We start from the raw sequence: 19260 nt of genomic DNA, 5'->3' as shown, positions 1-19260 counted from the left end.
TACTATATTTACTATATAATTATATATGTATGTGTATGATTTTACTACAATAAAAATTCTTCGACGGTTGCTCTGCTTCCTCATGTTTTCATTACGTTCCTTTCCTATCGGTACCAGTCTGCTGTTACGTCTAAGTATACTATGCTTTTTTTATGAATCTCTTACTAAAAGCATATGCTTTCCCTGTCGTTTTTTTCTTTCAGGCTTGCCAAGAAATAATTTGTATTATTCAAAAAGTTCGTTTTGTTTTTAAAGTAAAAGGGTATGCAAGATGCGGTAGAATGTATGTAAGATGTAAAGGGAAGCGTGTCCATGTACGCACATATATTCTTGATCAGGATCACTAGTCGAGTCGATCTGGGTATGTCCGTCTGTATGAACGCTGTGATCTCGGGAACTATAAAAGCTAGTCTGTTGAGACTAGATATGCAGATTTTAGAGTCGTCTGAGTCGTGCACGATTGCGGTTAAACGTTGCACAAACTTTGAAAAATGTTTTGAGGTTTTTTCATTTAATAATTTGTCTTGCTCATGCTAATCGTTATTTAATTTAAAATTGGCCAAGCCCACTATAACGACCACAAACACACAAAAACTGTCACGCCCACACTTTTGAAAAATGTATTGTTTCTTTTCTTCGTTGACATATTTCTAACAATATGTTGCGATGTTTCGGAAAAAATGAATTATTACGTTGAAAGCAGTTACATTCATAAAAAACGATGCTGGAATGGTTGCAATGTTCTCTCATACAGATTTTCTTGCAATATTGCCGTGATTTTGAGTATTAGGAAAAAATGTAAGAAAGTAATTTTTTCTAAACTTCTGTTGTTCTTGCAGCGTGTGTGGCGTTGGAAAAACACATTACTATGTCGCAAGAGTGACATTTCAACGCAGTCAACATGACACTTTTCATGGAAACACACCTACTGTTTTACACTCGCCAAAAAACTATACCAGAACATTTTTTTAATTGTTTTCTCAGAAAGGAAACGTTTTTTTAATATTGAACATATGGTAATTGATGAGTTTTTTTATATATGTCTGTGGCCAGCGGAATTATATATCTAGTTTAAACGAAGAAGTTTTTTTTTTTGTCAACAACAGACCCGAGATGCTAACAGCAATTTTTACCCCCAGTCCCATCATGTGGAATTACAACACATTTCTTCACTAGCTCCAAAGCAGCTTATTATTGTTGTTAATAATGCCTTTCTTTGTGCAAAAATTGATTTTTCTTCTGGGTCTGTCCCGCTCACATTTTCACCTCCTTCCTTCGCTGTTATCCCTTGAGCGTGTCAGAATGCATCGTTACGCCCGTATAATGTCAAAGATTGTCAACCTTCGCTGAGCTGTTGTGTTTAAATATTACAAATACGACATGTTGTCATACCACATGAAGACGGGTTTACTAGGGAGGGTGGTCTCAAAAAACCCTATTCTCACACCCTCACACGACTCTTTTATTACGTCCCTTTCGAATTATGCTCTGTGAATGTGGGATGATTAAAATAATAACAAAAAATGAAATTAAGCCACGAAGTTATATATTGAGTTGACAATACGTTTAAGAAGTAATTTTAAAATAAAATTTTAACAGGAGAGGGAGTCGAGTGTCTCGACTACCAAATAAAAACTAGGCGTGTCCATCTCACTGAAACAAAATTCCGCAGCATACTTTGCTTAAGGAAAATGCACAATGAATTGAAATAGAAAAGCTTAATTAAAACTCATTAAAAAAAAAAAAAAAAATTAAAGCATGCTAAGGCTGCGGGTAGATAATCTCTGGATCTGAAGCAGATGCTCTCTACAAAATAGTTGCAGTGAAAAATGGCGACAGAGTGGGAAAAGAAAAGCGCAGAAGGAAAAAGGCATCATGAAGGATGTTTGTTGTTTGCTGCAGTTAAATTAAATGAAAAAGTTTAAAACTTTTTTAATGAAACCATTTCATTCAGCAGAGGCATAAACAAAAAAACAGTCCCCATTGTAACTATAGCACAAAAAAGACGCAAGACAAAAGAAAACAATAGTCTGAGCGGAAGAAAAACTTGATGCAACTTGCACGGTCTGAATGGAATCCTACAAAAATGAATAAAATGACCCAATAAAAATCAGAGTATGTGTGAGCCAAGAAGAGGGCGGCCTATGCTTGCTTTCAACTTTGTAAATGAAATTGCCCTTTATTTGATTTAAAATGGGCGGCGCAGTCTTTTTGAGTTGCCGAATGCGTAATCTGAATTGGAGCTAATCGAAAATCATTCCACTTTGATATGGCCGATATAGCCCAGAGGCTCTGTCTTATCGATGTCGTCCAGGACAACAAGGGTAACAAGTGCAATGACTATGTGCTGTAGGTGTTGGCTTCTAATCCAACTGTCACTTTCAGGGACTCGAAAACAATACGGTTATTACCAAAAATTAAACAGGGACGTTATCAAAAGAACACAAGCCGAATTCAAACCGCGCTTAATTAGCTGGGGATAAAAGCTTAAGCTTGAACCAAACATGCCGCTTATTGTAGGGAATTTAATTTAATTAGGTCAATTCAAGTGAAATCGATTTAAATGTTTATATCCCTATATCGTCATATATTCCATTGCATTGCTTAACATCATGCGCTACATTTATGTCTTTCATTGCACACAGTGGTGATTTTACAGTTACATTCAATGCAACAGTTTGATGTTATCGCTTTGGATGAAGCCGAATATGACGCCATTAAAACAGCAACTTGTGTGTCGCTGGACCAGTCATCATATACGCACCCTTTCTTTCCTGGCTTACAGGTTGTTATCGGTTATAAACCTCTTAACTCCCTGTAGTACGATGGAACGACCCTGCTGTCTTTTTGCCTAATTAAACTGTTTTCTGTAGTTTCTATGATTAATGCTAACGCAGGCCGTTGAGTGGTGCGCTTTGAAGCGTAATCCACCGGATCTAGCCACAATAAATCATATAAATAGAATAGAAATAAGGGAGATCAGGTTGTAGAAGTTATGAGGGGCGTTGACAGCGCAACATCTATAACGTTGGCAGAAGAACAATAAAATGTATATAAAAAGATCTAATAAGGAGGGAAACGGAAATGCGTGCAATAAGTGCTACAAAAAATGGCGAACTGGAATAATAAAAATATGGATCTAGCCACAATAAATCATATAAATAGAATAGAAATAAGGGAGATCAGGTTGTAGAAGTTATGAGGGGCGTTGACAGCGCAACATCTATAACGTTGGCAGAAGAACAATAAAATGTATATAAAAAGATCTAATAAGGAGGGAAACGGAAATGCGTGCAATAAGTGCTACAAAAAATGGCGAACTGGAATAATAAAAATATGCTGTGTGCAGTAAACTGTGATTTTACTGGCTCTAAGTTACGTTTTGGTCGACCAAATGATAAATCTACAATTTATAATCGATTTGTACATCAAAATTTCATAAATATGTAAACTAATTCCTCTGCACCGCTTATAATACAAGTTATCCCTAACTCCCGATGAAATGTCTGATGTGGAGCAAGAAGCCTCTGGATACGTGGATAATGAGCAAAATGAAGGACAAGAAGCCGCTGAAGATCTTGAGGGCGAAGACGACGAACAGTACGTTGAAAAGGAGGACGAGTTCGAGGTGGAGGAGAAGGATCCCTTTGAGCTCCTCAATGAGAGCGATGAGGACGATGAAGAGCAACAGGCAATGTACAAGGAGTATCAGGCGGTGGTCAACGCTATTGATGCCCAGAACAGGATTATAAAAGAGCTCAAGGCAAAATCCAATCGACTGCTGTTCAAGAAGTGCAAGACTTATAGAGACAAGCAGGAATACAAACAACTTAGGGTCTGCCAGGAGCATGAGGAGATCCACTTAAAGGTCCTCGTGAATAGAGCCATGCACCTCCAAAACTTCGGTTCACCTAGGCGCTACAGAGATATAGAAATGGAAGTCACAGAAGACGAGCATGGCTACTTCTATACAGAACTACAATCAACCTTCTCAGGATTTTGTCCCACAAATTCGGCTGACGAATATGAGTCGGATTCTGAATCGGATAATGGGCTATGTTGTACCTAGTCCAAAGTTTTTCGGTTTTTCGGCATATTGACAGCGAAAAGTTATGAAAATAATTAAATAAGTGTGGCATTTCCGCCACATCACTCTGGACACCACATATCTACGACACTGCACTCAAAAAGGGGAAAGGCTGGAGGGAATGTGAGTAAAAAAAAATTTAAGAAAATTTCAATAAAAAATGCAAGTTCATGCTAAATTTAATCAAAGTACATATATATATATACTTTTACTTCTTAATTTTTTTGTGTTTCTTCCCTCGATTTCTAAAGTACATACATATCTTCCTAGCAGTTCTTTTAGCTTGGTTTTATAGTTGTGAGTCGAGCGGGGAAAGTGTAGTGCAATAGCAATAAGCGCAAAAACAAGACGATTGTGCCCCCAGACAGAATGAGGGGATCAAAGCAAGACAGCCATAAACAAATAACCAAAGAGGCACAGAAAGACGCCAGTAGAGCAGAATGAATCGAAACGAACTGAATTGAACCAAAACTTCTCTCGATGATTTCTTCGTTCCTCCTTCTTTTATTATGCCTCAATTCTCACTCTCCGCCAAGTGCCACGCCCATTGTGGCGTTTAATGGGGAACACGTGATAGCTTGACGTTTTCTACACAACTGGTCAATATTTAAATTTTATTTACATTTAGAAATATTTAGATTAAAGCAAAATATAAATTATTTATATTGAAAGATAATTTATATGGCTTTGCAACTTAGAAATTTATGGTGGAAAAATTTATAAGGAGGAAAATTCAAAAACGCGATTTTAGAAGGGGAATGTTGTCGGCGCCAAATTCGCCAACCCAATGTGCAGAAGCAGCGGCTTCGACTGCGTTGCGACGTCACCTTGCGTCCATTCACCCCGTTCATCATTGTTTATGAGTGTGTTTGGTGCCCAGACACAAAAACAAGCACACAATAACCGTATACAGCAAAATTCCTTTAACTGCGCTTCGATTCCATTCCGTTTTCCATCTGGTTCTGTTTCTGTTTTTTGGACCTCTGCCTTGGGTCTTCTGTTCTTGTCTCTTCGCCCCCTACCCAACTCTCCAACCCTTCTGTATTCTCCTGATTGTTGTTTTTGCACTGTCTGCGGCTTGGGTATTTTTTACGCGCCTCTGCTCCATTCCACGTTCCCAGTCTCCCCGTCTCGTTGCCACAACCTTGGTATATCTCTCCGCCGCCCAAAAAAAAAGTGTGCGAAAAAATACTCTAGGAAGATACAGAATCGCAGACTTGGATCTAGGAGAGTCGTAATTATTCATGTTTTTTTTTTTATGTATGTGTAACATTGGCGAGCCAGTGAAACGGAAACTCAATAAGAAAAAGAAAGAAGAATAAAGGTGTCATGCACCAGCAGAACAAGCTCCAGTGGAAGGGCGGGCAGAAGGTAAAAGAATTGCGTCTCGTGTTGATGATTTCTATTTCTGGTGGACAGGTTTTTGTGAAATAGACTTTCGCTGGTGGGTCACACAACCAAGGCAAGACTACTGCCTTCTTGAATATTTTTGCCTTTTACCCGCCGCATGTGAATTTGGATCTTTATGAACCCACTAAACCGATAAGTAGAATACACAATTTTACTAGAAACGTAAATTACGTATGGTTTTTTTTAGAGCTGGTATGTTTCGGTTCCAACAAATAGTTTTCTAAATTAATTTCGCATAAGAAGTACCAACCAATGTCAGCAACACACACAGGCGCCACAGTATGTAGGCGGTTGAGAGGTTTACAAATGTCACATTCTTAATCGCAACAGCAACAGCACTGTCTGAGGGTCAAAGTTCAAAGACACGTACATTTTTGTTGAGTGGATTGGTCGGACGGAGCAGAAGAGCAATAATGGCTGTCGTCTGGCAGAAAGGCTTTGCTCCCACACAAAGCACTTGGTATAGAAGTGGAATACAGTCGTCGTTTTCTATGTCTAGGTTTGCGTACCGAATAAGTAAAACAATCACTATAATTTGTCCCGGTTATCGACAGCTGCACACGTGTGATACAAGGGATATTAACTCATTGGTAATTATTCGAAGTTGAATTCAGTGTTGTTATTTCACATTTTAAAGAATTTGACTTGGAAAGGTGTATTTTTTCAGTTTTAGACCGTGTGATTTAGGTTTTCGTATTAAAGATCAAAAACATTGTATCGGTGGTAATTGCTTTGTTTGTTATCTCTAAACCTGTTTTCCCTTGCTAACTTTTCCTTTCAATAAGCTTATATCTTACCAATGTGGTTAAAGTACTTTTGCCTGGGACTAGTTTGCATCTTTGCATGTCCTTGTAATTTTTTTTTTGTTTCTTCTTTTTTGGCATGCATATATAAACATGTATTGCTTCCACTAATTTTGGAATATACAGGGGTTTTTATAACCGTTTGGTTCAGGATCACTAGTCGGTCGACTTGATCATAGTACGTTCCAGAACAAAATAAGTCTATTATTACTTACTAGACTACAGTTTTTTATTACTTAGTCTTAGTTGCAGTGGTATGTCCTCCTTCAGGAGCAGTTGATGCTTTCATTCTGCATTTCTTGATAGAGTTACTGATCCCGATGACAACAGAGGACATTGAACTGCACCTGCATTGGGCATCCCTGCCACATATATAAATAATCCCGACAAAGGGAAAACAAATAAACAAACCCAAGGCAGTCGGGTATGCTTTTAACTTGACCGCCTGCGTCGCTGATGATGATTACGGCGGAGCAGGTGCAAAACTACACATAAAAGGCAGGTGCAAAAATTGTAGTAAAGTATGCGGCCAACGAAAAGGAGAGCCACTAACTGGCCTTACAACAGACAGCGGACTTAATCAACAACCACGTGAGTCAGGTATAGCTTTGTTCTCATTTTTGTCCTTTCGGGATAGACGTTTACGTTTTAATGGATCGGTTTTTAAAAGTTAAGGGATACTTTCGTACGATCCCAGTGGGAGTGATGTCCTTTATGGGGTTCGGTCTTGTCACTAAATATTTAGTAACGTAACATATCCAGTTGCAGGCAGCTGTTCGACATTGATGTCAGTTGCAGCCTAAACCGACAGTTTGAATGGCTTTTAAGTTTGGAGAACAAATAATTACGGAATTTTTTTAAATATGCCATGTTTGACATGAGAAACCTACATTAATGATTCTTTTGTTTGTAACAAGCTATACTAACCCCATACCCAGTTAAAGTAACCCGCAAATACTCAGATTGTTCACTTCCGTTTGACAATGCTTTTGTCCATGTTTTGGATGCCCCATCTGTCTGTCTACAGCATCCAGCTAATGTTTTCTAAGCTCGAGGCAGACTGTTGCTGGAGGAGCGGTATGGGTGGTAAAAATTTAACGATTTGTTTTGTCTGGTGTTCTGCTTTCCCTGCTTCTGCCGCTTTGCCCTCGTCAAATTTGCAATGTCAATGACGTCGGCTTCTCCCTCTCCTCTTGCTACCCGGTACCGCAGTCGTAAAACATCAACCCTCAGCCAAATAAATCGCACACGAAAATAAAAGCGAAAATCTTGGCTGGTTATGGGCGTGGTCCACGAAGTGGACCTGAGCTATAAACCCCGATGGTCTGAGCTAACGTAGATCATTGTCCTTGGCCGGGTTCATTCACATTCAAATGGAGCGAGAGCATTGGAATGAGAAGGATTCGGTGCGGGGGCAGAATGGAACGAATGGAATGGCACAGCAAAACAAAAACTCCGATAGCATAAAGCTTATCCGATAGATGCTTATGATATCATAATTATATCTGGTGTATTAAAACTTTCATTGTATGTGTTACACATCGTCGTTAATTTTTTTTTTTTTTTTATTATTATTATTTTGCAGTTAGATGTGATGTATTTGATGTATCTTGAAAATCAGCTAAATTTAATCTAATGTTTCAAAATCTATATTTTGTGCAGTGCACACAATTTGCTGATGAATTTCGTTTGTTGATTTTTGTATTGAAACGGCGGAACAGCAGAACAACAATGACAGAGCGAGCAACCTCATCCTCGGTCCGCATCTGTCTGGGCCCGCGTTTCGAACTTCTGTCATCCAATGCGGCAAGTCCTGTGGTCTGGTCTCTGGTTCTGCTAGTGGTGGAGTCAAGCCAGTTTTGTTGCCATTTGCCAGAGGTGTTTTTGTAACCGACCTAGGACTTACCATGTGCTATTGTCTGCTGCAGTCGGCTCGGTTCAGTTGAGTTCTGCTCGCTTTGGTTTATTTTGCTTTTTGCTTCCCCATTTCGAGACATTTGGCGGGAAAACTCCTCTGTGCTGTGAGCTTCACTATCAAAACAGAACGGGCAAGAACCAATTCGGTGTAGCTCTGCTGTCAGCTCTGACAGGGGGACATAATGAAGGGATGCCCAGCCCAGTGCGAGAGGTGCCGCACCCGAGGGAAGACTGCTATAACGGCAAAGAAGAGGGCTGCAGGAACAGGCTAACAGACGGGTCAGAATGTGGAAATCCAAGTGCCAGAAGCCGAAGTCAGATAAACTGACTAGACACCCGAAGCCCCTGAAATTAAGAGGAGCGGCCAATCTCTCGATAGGGCTATAAATGCGGTTGGAATACTAAGCCTTAGTAAGTAAGGCATAAGAGTAATGAAATAATTATTAAATATTAAATGCACAATTGAGTACGCGATCATCAGTATTCTTCGCATATTTATTTCGAACGGTTTAAGCAACAAATTATGTGTGCGAAGTTTTGACGTAAACTGTGGCAACATTATTCCGTGCAATAAGGCGACAAGCAAAGGACTTCCCTCTTTGGTTTTTGAGCTCTTCAGTTAAGTTCATTCGTGTCTTGACAGCCAGGTGAAAGTAAAACGGCAATCTGACCAGTACTCCCTGCAACCCGGATTCATGCTCTTCAAGCTAGTGGCTGGCTGCTTTTCCATTCTCAGGTCGTAAACTGATATAGGGGTCGTCGACTGCTAATTTGTGGAAAGCAAACAAAACACAAAATGCGAGATGAACAAGTAAAAGCAGGTTAAGGGGCGAATGAAGCCACACGTGCTGTAAACTAATCGTTGCTGGATGGTGATAAACTGGCATTTCATAATGTTTTATTTTTAGCGTGAATGTAGCGATTTTATTTATTTTAATTGACGATATAGAATTTGACTGCTAATTAGAACTAGTTCAAGGCAGAGCTCACATCAACTCATTGACAGCCTTTCTTCGCGATATATATATTAGTTTATATTTTAATTAATATACATTTACTTTGGAAAAAAGCAAACAAAATGGGTGAGAAGTTTAGGCAAATGTTTATAATTTATGGGTTAAGCTACCTCCGCCCGCTGGGCAATTAAAATTGGAGCTGGGGCCAAGACAAGCTCAAGTAATTTGAATTGAATGAAGTGCGCGACTGTCTGCTTACGCACCAGGAAGTCCAAGGAGCTTTAGAGAAATCTCTTGATGGGATGAGTGGAGCGCACACGCACATGGACAAAAGGCGAGATATCGTCTGTGGGTTCTTTTGTTAGGTCTGGGTTGCTACCACATTATACCACTTTAAAGCCTTCCCCTCTGCACTCTATTCGAAGCTGATGTTATTTGTGGTGGTTGCTTCAGGCAGTTTTTTGCGTTTCTTTTTTTCACATTTCCTTGTTTCTGCGCCTCACCGCCAGACGATACCCATAGGCTGGCAGGAGTGACGCACCAAATCCAAATGGAGACCCAGAGACTTTTCAAAAGTGCGTCGATATTATGTGCGTAGCCAGAAAGCAACGCAACGAGATGGCCATCCTTCCATCGCCATACGCTTTTTAGAAGCTGAACCGAGAAGGACCAAGTGCGGAGTAGGAAAAGGCAGACTGGAGTCAGGACTCGTTTCGGGCTTAGCTGGCGTTGAAAGTTTAACGAACCCTTGCCGTTTCCTGCCCAAGGACTTCGCCCTTCTGCCTTTAGTATTTAAACACTAGCCTTCAGGGCTCAGCGTTTTTATTACACATTTTTTCTTTTCACCAAACGAAATACAAGAAGAACCTCAGAAGAAAAAGGATTCCAGCGTCCAGTTTTCGGTTTCAATTTGACTCAGACGCCCCCGAACGCCACTAACCCATGTTACGGCACTAGGGTTTTACTTAGCTTTCAGTGCGAAAGAAATTTTGTGGTTCAGGTGATCTGAAAATATTACCTTATCCTTATCCTTTATCCTTAATATTAAACGAGTTTTGTTAATGATGCGAACAATCTAAAGTCAGTTATTTATAAGATATTCATGACAAAAATAATTTATGAGGATTTAATTATTCAGTATTTATTTATTTTGAATTCGTTTATATTTTTTTTTTTTTGTATTGTTTTTTTTTGCCTGCGACATTGCTAAGAGCTAGGTCCAGTGTGGCCTAATATTCGATGGAGTAGTCGAAGGTACCGAACTGGGCGTACTTCTTCTCAAAGTACTTGGCAAAGGTGTCGACGTAGTAGACCTTGACGTCCTTAAAGAAGCCGTTAGGCACAAAGAAGTCGGACTCATCGATCTGGCGGTCGAAGGGATAGCCGAAGGGTTTGGTGTCCACGAACCGGGTGCCGGAGCCAACTCCCGAGGAATAAGTGTAATCAAAGTTAGAGAACTGTTCGTACGTCTCGGCGAATGGCGAGACAAAGAAGTAGAACTGCATGGGCATGCCCTGCTCCCATCCCTTGGGCAGTACCAGGCGGTCGGGGAAGGCGTTATGCGGCTCGCTAATGTCGAGGGGGAAGTCGTACTTGCCCTCGCTGGCCAGCATCATGTACTTGTAGAGCTCGGTGTATGTAATCCTGTCCTCAGCAGTCCAGCTGAACTCCTTGGAGCTGCGCTTGATGGTATTGGTGCCGACAATGAAGGGGTACACAAAGCTGTCAATCTGCACGAAGTTCTTTCGGTTGTAGTCTAGTGGTATCACGCGGCCGTATTCATCGAACTTGGGGCCCAGGAACACGCGGACAACTCCCTTCTGCATCTTGTCGGACTCAATGGTGAACTCGAAGTTGAAGGGTTTGTGGTTAAGGCGGGCCTGACGGGCCAACAGAGCCTTGTCCCATATGTACTGGCCGTCGACGAACGTCATCTTGTCGTTGAGCAAGTTGGTCACATCGAAGTCCACAATGTCGTAGTATGTTACCAGTTTGCTGACGCTCACATCCTTGATGGTGATGCCCTCGTAGAAGAGATCTTTTTGGGTGTACGGCTTCAGGTAGTACTTGAAGGTGTAAAATACATCGGTGAACTTTTTGTAGAAGGTGTAGAAGAAGGGATCGCGCAGCATAGTCTCGAAGTTCAGGAAAATGTTAGGGAACACCTCCATGTCGGTGTAGTCTACATCAGCGAAGTACATATGGGCCAGCAAGTAGTAGTAGTTAAAGAAGTACTTGTCAAAGGTGTCAGCATTGCCCTGCAGGTAGTTGCCTACAATCTTAATAGCCTCGGGCTTGTGGAGGTCGAACACCTGACCGTCGGCGGTTTTGTAGAATCCTGTCTCTAAGACCTTGTAGACGCGGCTGAAGAAGTTCTGGATTTGGTTGTACATTTCAAATTTGCCGTAGGTGTAGAAGTCATAGTAGTTCTTGCGGTAGCTGTAGCCAATGCCATTGTAATAAATCAGCTGGGGATCGTAGCCGTACTCTATTTGCTTGTACCAAAAGAACTCGGGGATCTCGCCAAAGCCGTTGGCCAGGCGCTCCTGGTAGTATCGGGCCAGGATCTGTTGCACACTGTAGATCCAGTACTCGCCGCGACGGTCCTTGTCCAATCCGAACTGCTTGCCGTTTAAGAAAAAGGCGTAGTCCATGTTCAAGTAGTACCAGTAAGCGTTCCAGCCAAGATCCTCGGTGAAGTAGGTCATCTTAGTTTCATCGTTGAAAAAATCGATGTCGCGGGTGTAGTCTACAGGCATGTAGAATTTTTTTAGGCCCTTGACAACATCAACGTACTTTGGATCGTTCACAAATTGGGCGAAGTTTTCGCGCAGGAAGTACTTGTCCTCGACATACCACTCCTGGTCTAGACCCATCATTTTGTACCACTGCCATGTCTTCCAGTCCTTGGTGTAAAAATAGAAGTTGCCGGTGAACTCACTGTAGTCTTTGTAAAGGATATCCTTGTACTCCTTTTCGTACATGGTCAACTTGCTGAAGACCTCATAGTCGAACTTTTCGGCCGCGTACACGAACTTGCTGTTAAAGAAGTACTGGGGAAAGATTTCGTAGATCTGGGGTAGGATCAGACCTTCGAACTCGGGCTTGTGGATGACAGCCAGGGTCAGAGCGTAGACGAACATGCCCTCGTTCACGTGGATGCGGGCCCATGCGACGTTGCGGACGAAGGTCTCCCAATCCTTCGCGTAGTAGAAGAAGTTGAACAGACCGTAGGCCTGCTTGTGGTGAGTTTTGACCAGGGCTCCGAAGAACTCTCCCTTGGGAAGCAGGGCTCCAAGCTTGTAGGATTCCCAAAACTTCTCCATGTAGAAATCGAAGGTCTGTGGGGAAGTACAAGGACATGGATAGGGTTTCAGTAAGAAAGTGGAGTTCTTGATGCACTCACCTCGTATTGAGCCTTGTCGGTGATCAGCTTCTGGCCCATCTTAATCCACTCCTCGAACATTAGAGGCTCATCAACACGGTGAACGATCTCGAAGAGGAACTTCTGCTTTTCCAGGAAGTTCTTGTCGGCGATCTTTACCTTCTGCGTGGGCACGCTAAAGGCAGTCACACAGGCCACGAGAGCCAGTAACACAAGGGTCAACTTCATCCTTGGTCCTTTCGCTGCTATTCTTTGGTTCCTCAACTGCTCCGGCTTTGGTTCGCTCAACGACCAACACCTAAAGTCTGTTGTCTTGACTGCACCCAACCTGGGTCTTTTATACCCCCGACTGGAGCCTTGCATTGTACCGTATCAGCGGCAGACTCCCGTCATCAGCATAGGTCGTCGCATAGGTCCAGTCCCGGCCGAAAATAGCGGGCCACGTTATCTTTGGATGCCCTCATCATTCTGGAGGCATGCCTCAATTCAGGTGGTGATAAGATAAGACCCACGACCTCGTCGATCGTCTTCAACGCGTTCCTGTTGTATAATTGCCGATCTTTATTGGCAATTGGCGACGGTGACTGTGAATTTTTCACTGCACTGCGATAATAACTTATAGCATCATGATTGCTTTGAACTGCCCACCTCACTGTTATGTGCATAAGTCATATCAGTTCAGGTTTTATTCTAGGTGTTTTCGTTTTTTAGATGAATATTTTGCATTACCATCCGGAACAGTACGATTTGCTTTCAGGGTTGGTGAATACAATGGAAATTTACACTGATTTTGCTATTATACACATCATAATTATATATCAACCAATTTTTATACCCGTTACTCAAAGAGTAAAAGGGTATACTAGATTCGTAGAAAAGTATGTAATATTTAGAAGGAAGGGTCTCTGACATTTATTTATATATAGCTTTTATTTAGCTTCCCATGAGTTAAGCCAACTTTTTGGATATTTTGTGTTTCACCCTGAATGTAACAATGCGGTAGGCTGAAATTTTCATACGATTTTTACTATTTGTGATGTTCTGATTGCTCCTGGATACCCGTACTTCTGCTGACTCTCTCTTTTTGTTTTCTTATTATATATGGGTATGTACTGACTTTTTTCTTTACTAACCATGTCTGGCCGAAAATGGAAAGTGAAAAAAGGAATTCAACAGATGGGCTAAGTATATGCTAAAATATCTCCACTCGCCTTTCCCCTTCCCGTGTTGATATTGGAGTAGAGTTTGATTTGCCATAATCGTATATGAGTTGTTCACCCAACATTATGTATTCACTTTATGTTTGTGACAACATGTATGTCCGAAGTGTTTTTGTTTGCCTTGGTCAAAATGCCACACGAAAATTGCGAATTAAATTGTTATCACCTCCACCGTTTGACAGTTTGCGTTAGGGCTACAACTCTGATATTGCATTTAGGGGGAACAAACAGCGAGCAAGTTGCATAAATTGAGTTTACTGTGGCGACAATTATAACAACAATAATTAACATCAACAATAGTTTAACAATTAAATAACTGCTAGAGACCTACATAAATGTATGGTGGTATTCAAGCCGAACGGCTACTAAGTTTTTGTTAAGAAATAAACAAGGCAGAAAAGTTCCTCAGCTTGTGAAAACAAATCAAATTTTCAGAAGTGTGGGCGTGGCAGTTGTTAGCGGTAGATTAAGCGTAGTTACATAGCGCAAGGCTGCGTCTTCTTCTAGAATCTACATACTTAATATCAACCTTCTAGCTTTTGTATTACCCGAGATCTCGAAGTTCATACGGACATGGCCTGATCGACTCTGTTAGTGATCCTGTTCAGGAATATACCTCATCGGGTCAGCAAATCCATCTACTATTATATAAATTTTATATTTCTTCTACAACTAACGGGTATACAAATTGGCTTAGTTATTCTAAGATTAATCTGAAATTCTTTCTCATATCGAAAAAATTAAAAAGAAAAAAACGAATTCTAGCCATATTTAATTTTCCGCAATTTTTCTATATATTCTATATATATACCACAACATTGAAAAATATTGCAATACAAAAATATAAAATGTATGACCTATTAGCAAAATGAATAAAACAATATATTTTTAATTAACTTAGCCCCTTCTCCATTCAACCCTCCTAAATTAGATGTTTCAACCACTTGAAACCCCTCAATAAAGCTGTCCGGAAATGATTCATAATAATTGCAAATGCCGCATTGCCGTTTCGCCGAAAAGCTTGAAAGCCATACATCTTCCTGTTGCCACCATAAAATTGACAAATGTGTCTGTAAACTTGGCTAAGTTTGCTGCGTCCGAACGGGTGGAAAAGTGCCCCCTCAATTTTATGTCACTTTATTCCATGTTGAAGCATTGACGTCAATGTCGATATAATGTTAACATACCTTCATACTAATAATACATACACTTCTGCTAATATTTTGATAAAAAAAAAAAAGACTACAATTAAACCATGCTTTTTTTAGTGGTTAATATGGTATTCAAAAGAGGAGCCAATTGCTTAGAAAATCAAAAAAAAAAAAAGGTTTCAAACATGGATGCGAGGGAGTCATTGTAATATCCCCATTGTCAGATAATTGAAAGAAAACGAGCTTGCCCAAGCTTAGTTGGGTTGGGTTTAACCTGGGCTAAGTACTTAGTAAGTAGCATTGTAATTTGAATTGATTTTTGCCAGCCTTCTTCAAGCTAAGAATTTTGACAATGCATCAAGGCATTATCCCTAATCAAGGCGTTCTGACTCCTTTGTCAGTGGGTGAAATGGAATGGAGACTTGGATCAAGGGAGGACCAAAAAAAGGCCTGGATGTACTCCAGAGTTCACCTAACCATCGTAGGCCTTTTTAAATTCCCCTGATATTAAATAAAGGGCGACGACGGTGAATTAGTTTTGTATGAGTTTGCTGCTGGGTTAATATGAATTGCCATCGGAAAGAGATTACGGCGTCCTTTTGAAAGACCGACGACCAGCCAGTTCCTGGAAGTACTGTATTTATTGCTCTCTTTCGTAGACATTCCCACACCGAACGCACAATTAAGAATAGAGGACATAATCAAGGGGTTCGGACTCAGATACCAGATTTAGGGCGTTAGCGTGCGAAGTGCATCTGAAAGAGATTCATCCGAAATGTATTTAAAGCTCTGGCCTTTATTGTTAGGTAGGCATCTTAGCTCTTCAAAAAAATCAGAGACAGGACAGGAAATAGGTATGGAAGCTTTTTCTGTGTTTTTCCTCGAGTTTTGGTCTACCGAGACAGTTCATTGTCAAGTTCACCGGGTACCGTCTGGCATCGAAGCATTTTTGGCTTTATGTGCATCTGTGCTTACATTGCTCTTACGTTGCTCAAATTTTGACGCCCCTCGATAACGGGAAGACCTTGGCTCCGCTACCGTCTCTTTTCGGCTTAGTTTTGGTCCGAAAAATATGATCCAAAAAACAAAAAGTTATTCGAAAGAGACATTTAGATGTATTTAATTCTCTTTCTGTACCTGTGTGAGGCAAAGCTGTGGTGGGGAAACTGACTTACCTTGCAACAGCTCATTGAACTGTACATGAGCAGACTTTTAGTAAAATCTAAGGGAATTAAAAGGCGGTACAAAGAATAACCACAATCTGTATGCTTTTAATTCCTTTATAAAACTTACAATCTATTAAAATATATCTCGAATTTGTTAATATTTATCTATTTTGTAAATTGTTGACGCACGACTGAAAATTGAAATTTAATTTAATGTCTGCTTATATAGTTCTGAACTGCGATTATCGATCGTTCATCAAATTAATGGTCTGCATTAAGTGGATCGGTATCATTTCAAATTGAAATAGAACAAGATCGAAATCGAGACAGCCCGCGTTGCAAGCTGAAAAAAAGGAATCACGCAGAGAACAGTTCCCATTTGGACAGACAGGATCTTTAAACCGAATACCTCGTAAAAAAAGCCCCAAAGGTCAATCACCTGTCCTAAAGCACAGTGAATTCACGCGCAGAAGTCGAGAATAAAAATGAATAACTAAAATTATAACGAGCCTTAAAAGCTGTTTTTATGCTGGTCTCTCGGTTCCAAGGTCCAACATTGAACCTACAACCTCCTCGTAGTATTCAAACAGAACAAGACCTACACAATGCCTCCTCCCACCTGAGATCTGAAAAATGAGACATGGTAACTCCTTCGAAGGAGCCATGCTGAAGTGGCAATAAAAATCATAATGAAGCGGCAACTTAAACAAAATGCCATAAAATGCTTTAAATGAGAACAGCGCAAAAAAGCTTGGCGTCCCGATGCCAGAAAGCTACTAAGACGGGACGATATCCTTCTTGGAATTCCGATGGCGGTGAATCAAAAAAGAATCGACTTTTCGGGTTCTAAAACCAAGAATCGCCTCATACATGTAGAAAGCAAATGAGGATTTATTCAACAGTACGTAATCAAAGTGGACTTGAACAGAGAGCAGCGAATCTGGGAATCAGAAATCAGGGAGAACTGCATTCAATGACCTCGACCAGGTAGAATAGAATCCAAATCAAAAAGTATTTCGCGATTTCTCGGTTGATTTTATTGTCGTTTTCCATTTGTGTCGTTCGTTTTCGATCCGTTTGGGCTTGCTTTTTTAAGCTTTGTTCATAATTGACTATAAAAGGTGTTAGGCTTATGAACATATACAAATTAATTAATCAATGTATTATTAATTCTAGATCGTAGCCTAATGATAAAGTTTTATAACTATAAAAAAGCCTAGATTATTATGTTTATCGGCAAATCGATAGAAATTTACAAGACTAAAAAATTATGAAAAATATCGAAAAATGGTTAGAATATGAGGGCGTGGCAGTTTTGCTTAATCTCAACCTTCTAGTTCCTGAGATCCCGATTTGCGCAAAATTAAAAGCAATCCGACAGAATTGAAAGCCTGCGGAGAAGGGCGGAGAATTGTGGGCTGTGCCGGCTGTTTAAGAGTCCATTAAGCACAAACCGGTGATAGGGGATCGGGAGCGATTTGTGAAGAGCAGTTTTGAAGAAATCTGGAAGTCATGTCCAATTCGTCGGAAGTGGTCTTCTTCGGCGATCAAGTCCCGTCTTGGCGCCCAGTAACTCACTCAACTGTTTAACGAAGCCACACGCAAATGCAAATATTACCATAATTATCGCACGTGTTTCACAGACCATGACTAAAGCAATCGCGCCGCGTCCATCTCAGACAAGCAGTTGCGGCGGCCTTCTATAAGGTGTATAAACCCCAACCCCTCCGTGAACCCTACCGCAACTTCGCCTCCGTTACGAGACATAGACACAAGGAGGCATGCAATCGAAAGCTATTTACCATACAGCAGCAGCACCAGAATAAGCTAAAGAGGAAACCCTCCGAGTGAAGAAAGCGGCTCATTACACGTTGCCGATTTGGTTTTTAGTGTTTGGTTTTTGCTGCACCAGAGGTGATACCCTAACATATCTGCCAAGCAAGTACTAAGTCCTTTTTAGTCTGTTATTGGATATAAGCTAAATTACTGTTTTTTTTTCATTATTGTAATGTAATAAGTATTGTGTTACAACACACTAAGAATCCTGGAAGTAACAACTAAAATTGGCATTAATTTTAGCTAGCTAGTTCTGGGTAAACAGATTTTATTTTGAATATTAGATTAACATTTTAGGTAGTATCCAGTAAATTCTGGACCTTTCCTTTTATTTTGACATACCTAGGGATTTATTTCTATTTGTACTTAGACTAATAACTTATGAATAATTTTTGTTTAGATATTTCTTCATACCTCCCATAGAGCAACTTAACTTCGAGGTAATTTTAGGCATTCTGAAAACGTTAGTTATTCTTGGGCTCTCAGGCGGTATTTTACTTTGTTTTGGTTACATACCATGGCTATGGCCATTAATGCCCCATAGTGCCCCTAGACTCGCGGCTCCTAATAAAAATCACTTAATTGTAACTGCAAGTGTCTGCAGCTACGGCAGCAGCAACGTTTTATTGGTTTATTATGGCGAAAGGGCGGGGTGTACCAGCCCCCATCGGCCTAACAATAATATAAAATATGCTCGTCGCTGGGTGCACCTGTCTGTGAACTTAGCACTGAAAATAGGTAGCAGCCATTAAGATGACCAAAACTGTTTGTTTGTTTTCCCATAGAAGGTATGCCTTGTCCTATGCCTATGCCTGTGTCCTTTTCACTTCAACTTCTATTTCTCTTCCTACTCCTTTATGGTTTATTTTTCGTCAGCAAGGCAATCAAATTTTATGGCCTTTGCTGGCCTGGCCAAACATAATAAACAGAAAACAGCGCCGCATCTCTGCCCCTCAACACTCAATCAATGCATTGCAGCACCATTTTTTTTAGACAGTTTTATTATATTTTTGTTGCAGTTATATATTTCGATACTTATCTTCGCCTACTATCGCCTCACGACCTCATTTCCAAGAGCAGCCTCATAATTCAAAAGAATGTCTCTGGTCTACAATAGGCGGCGCAGCAGTCTGTTTAAGTATCTCATTTAGTCAGCTCAAACCTCATATATCCAAATGTTCGTTGCCATCCTGGTTCTTGGACTTGTTCCGATACCCCCGGCCTATCTGAGTGCTCGCATCTAACTGTCGCATGAGTTATGGTCTCTGCACTTGTTTTCGTACTCATACTCGTTGTCTGAAGCCGCAATTTTCCTTCTTTGTGCCTTGA

The 19260-nt window shown here is 40.6% G+C and overlaps 2 protein-coding genes across 6 annotated transcripts in view; one reads left to right on the top strand and one right to left on the bottom strand.

Moving 5' to 3' along the window:
* The window catches only part of LOC6610129, a 63968-nt gene that overhangs the window by 6369 nt on the left and 38339 nt on the right, over positions 1–19260 (top strand). For 2 of the 5 annotated variants that reach the window (XM_032717646.1, XM_032717645.1), the window contains exon 1: positions 3365–4210. The exons of 2 other annotated variants lie outside the window; for them this stretch is intronic. In XM_032717646.1, the coding sequence (XP_032573537.1) occupies positions 3503–4069 (567 nt within the window). In that variant the 5' untranslated portion in view covers positions 3365–3502 and the 3' untranslated portion in view covers positions 4070–4210. Of the gene's footprint in view, positions 1–3364; positions 4211–4360; positions 4692–19260 lie in introns of those variants that run through there. One more of the 5 variants, XM_002034703.2, reaches the window with a different exon arrangement.
* LOC6610128 (larval serum protein 1 gamma chain) lies at positions 10318–12820 on the bottom strand. Its single transcript, XM_002034702.2, has 2 exons — positions 12580–12820; positions 10318–12514 (listed from the first exon to the last, which is right to left on the bottom strand). Exons 1-2 carry the CDS (start codon positions 12784–12786, stop codon positions 10403–10405), a joined length of 2319 nt encoding a protein of 772 aa, XP_002034738.1. The 5' UTR covers positions 12787–12820; the 3' UTR covers positions 10318–10402.

Source organism: Drosophila sechellia, chromosome 3L, assembly GCF_004382195.2.
Source record: "Drosophila sechellia strain sech25 chromosome 3L, ASM438219v1, whole genome shotgun sequence".
Lineage (NCBI taxonomy): Eukaryota > Metazoa > Arthropoda > Insecta > Diptera > Drosophilidae > Drosophila > Drosophila sechellia.
Note: the sequence above shows the minus strand (reverse complement) of the source record. Positions and strands in the feature narration are given on the sequence as shown.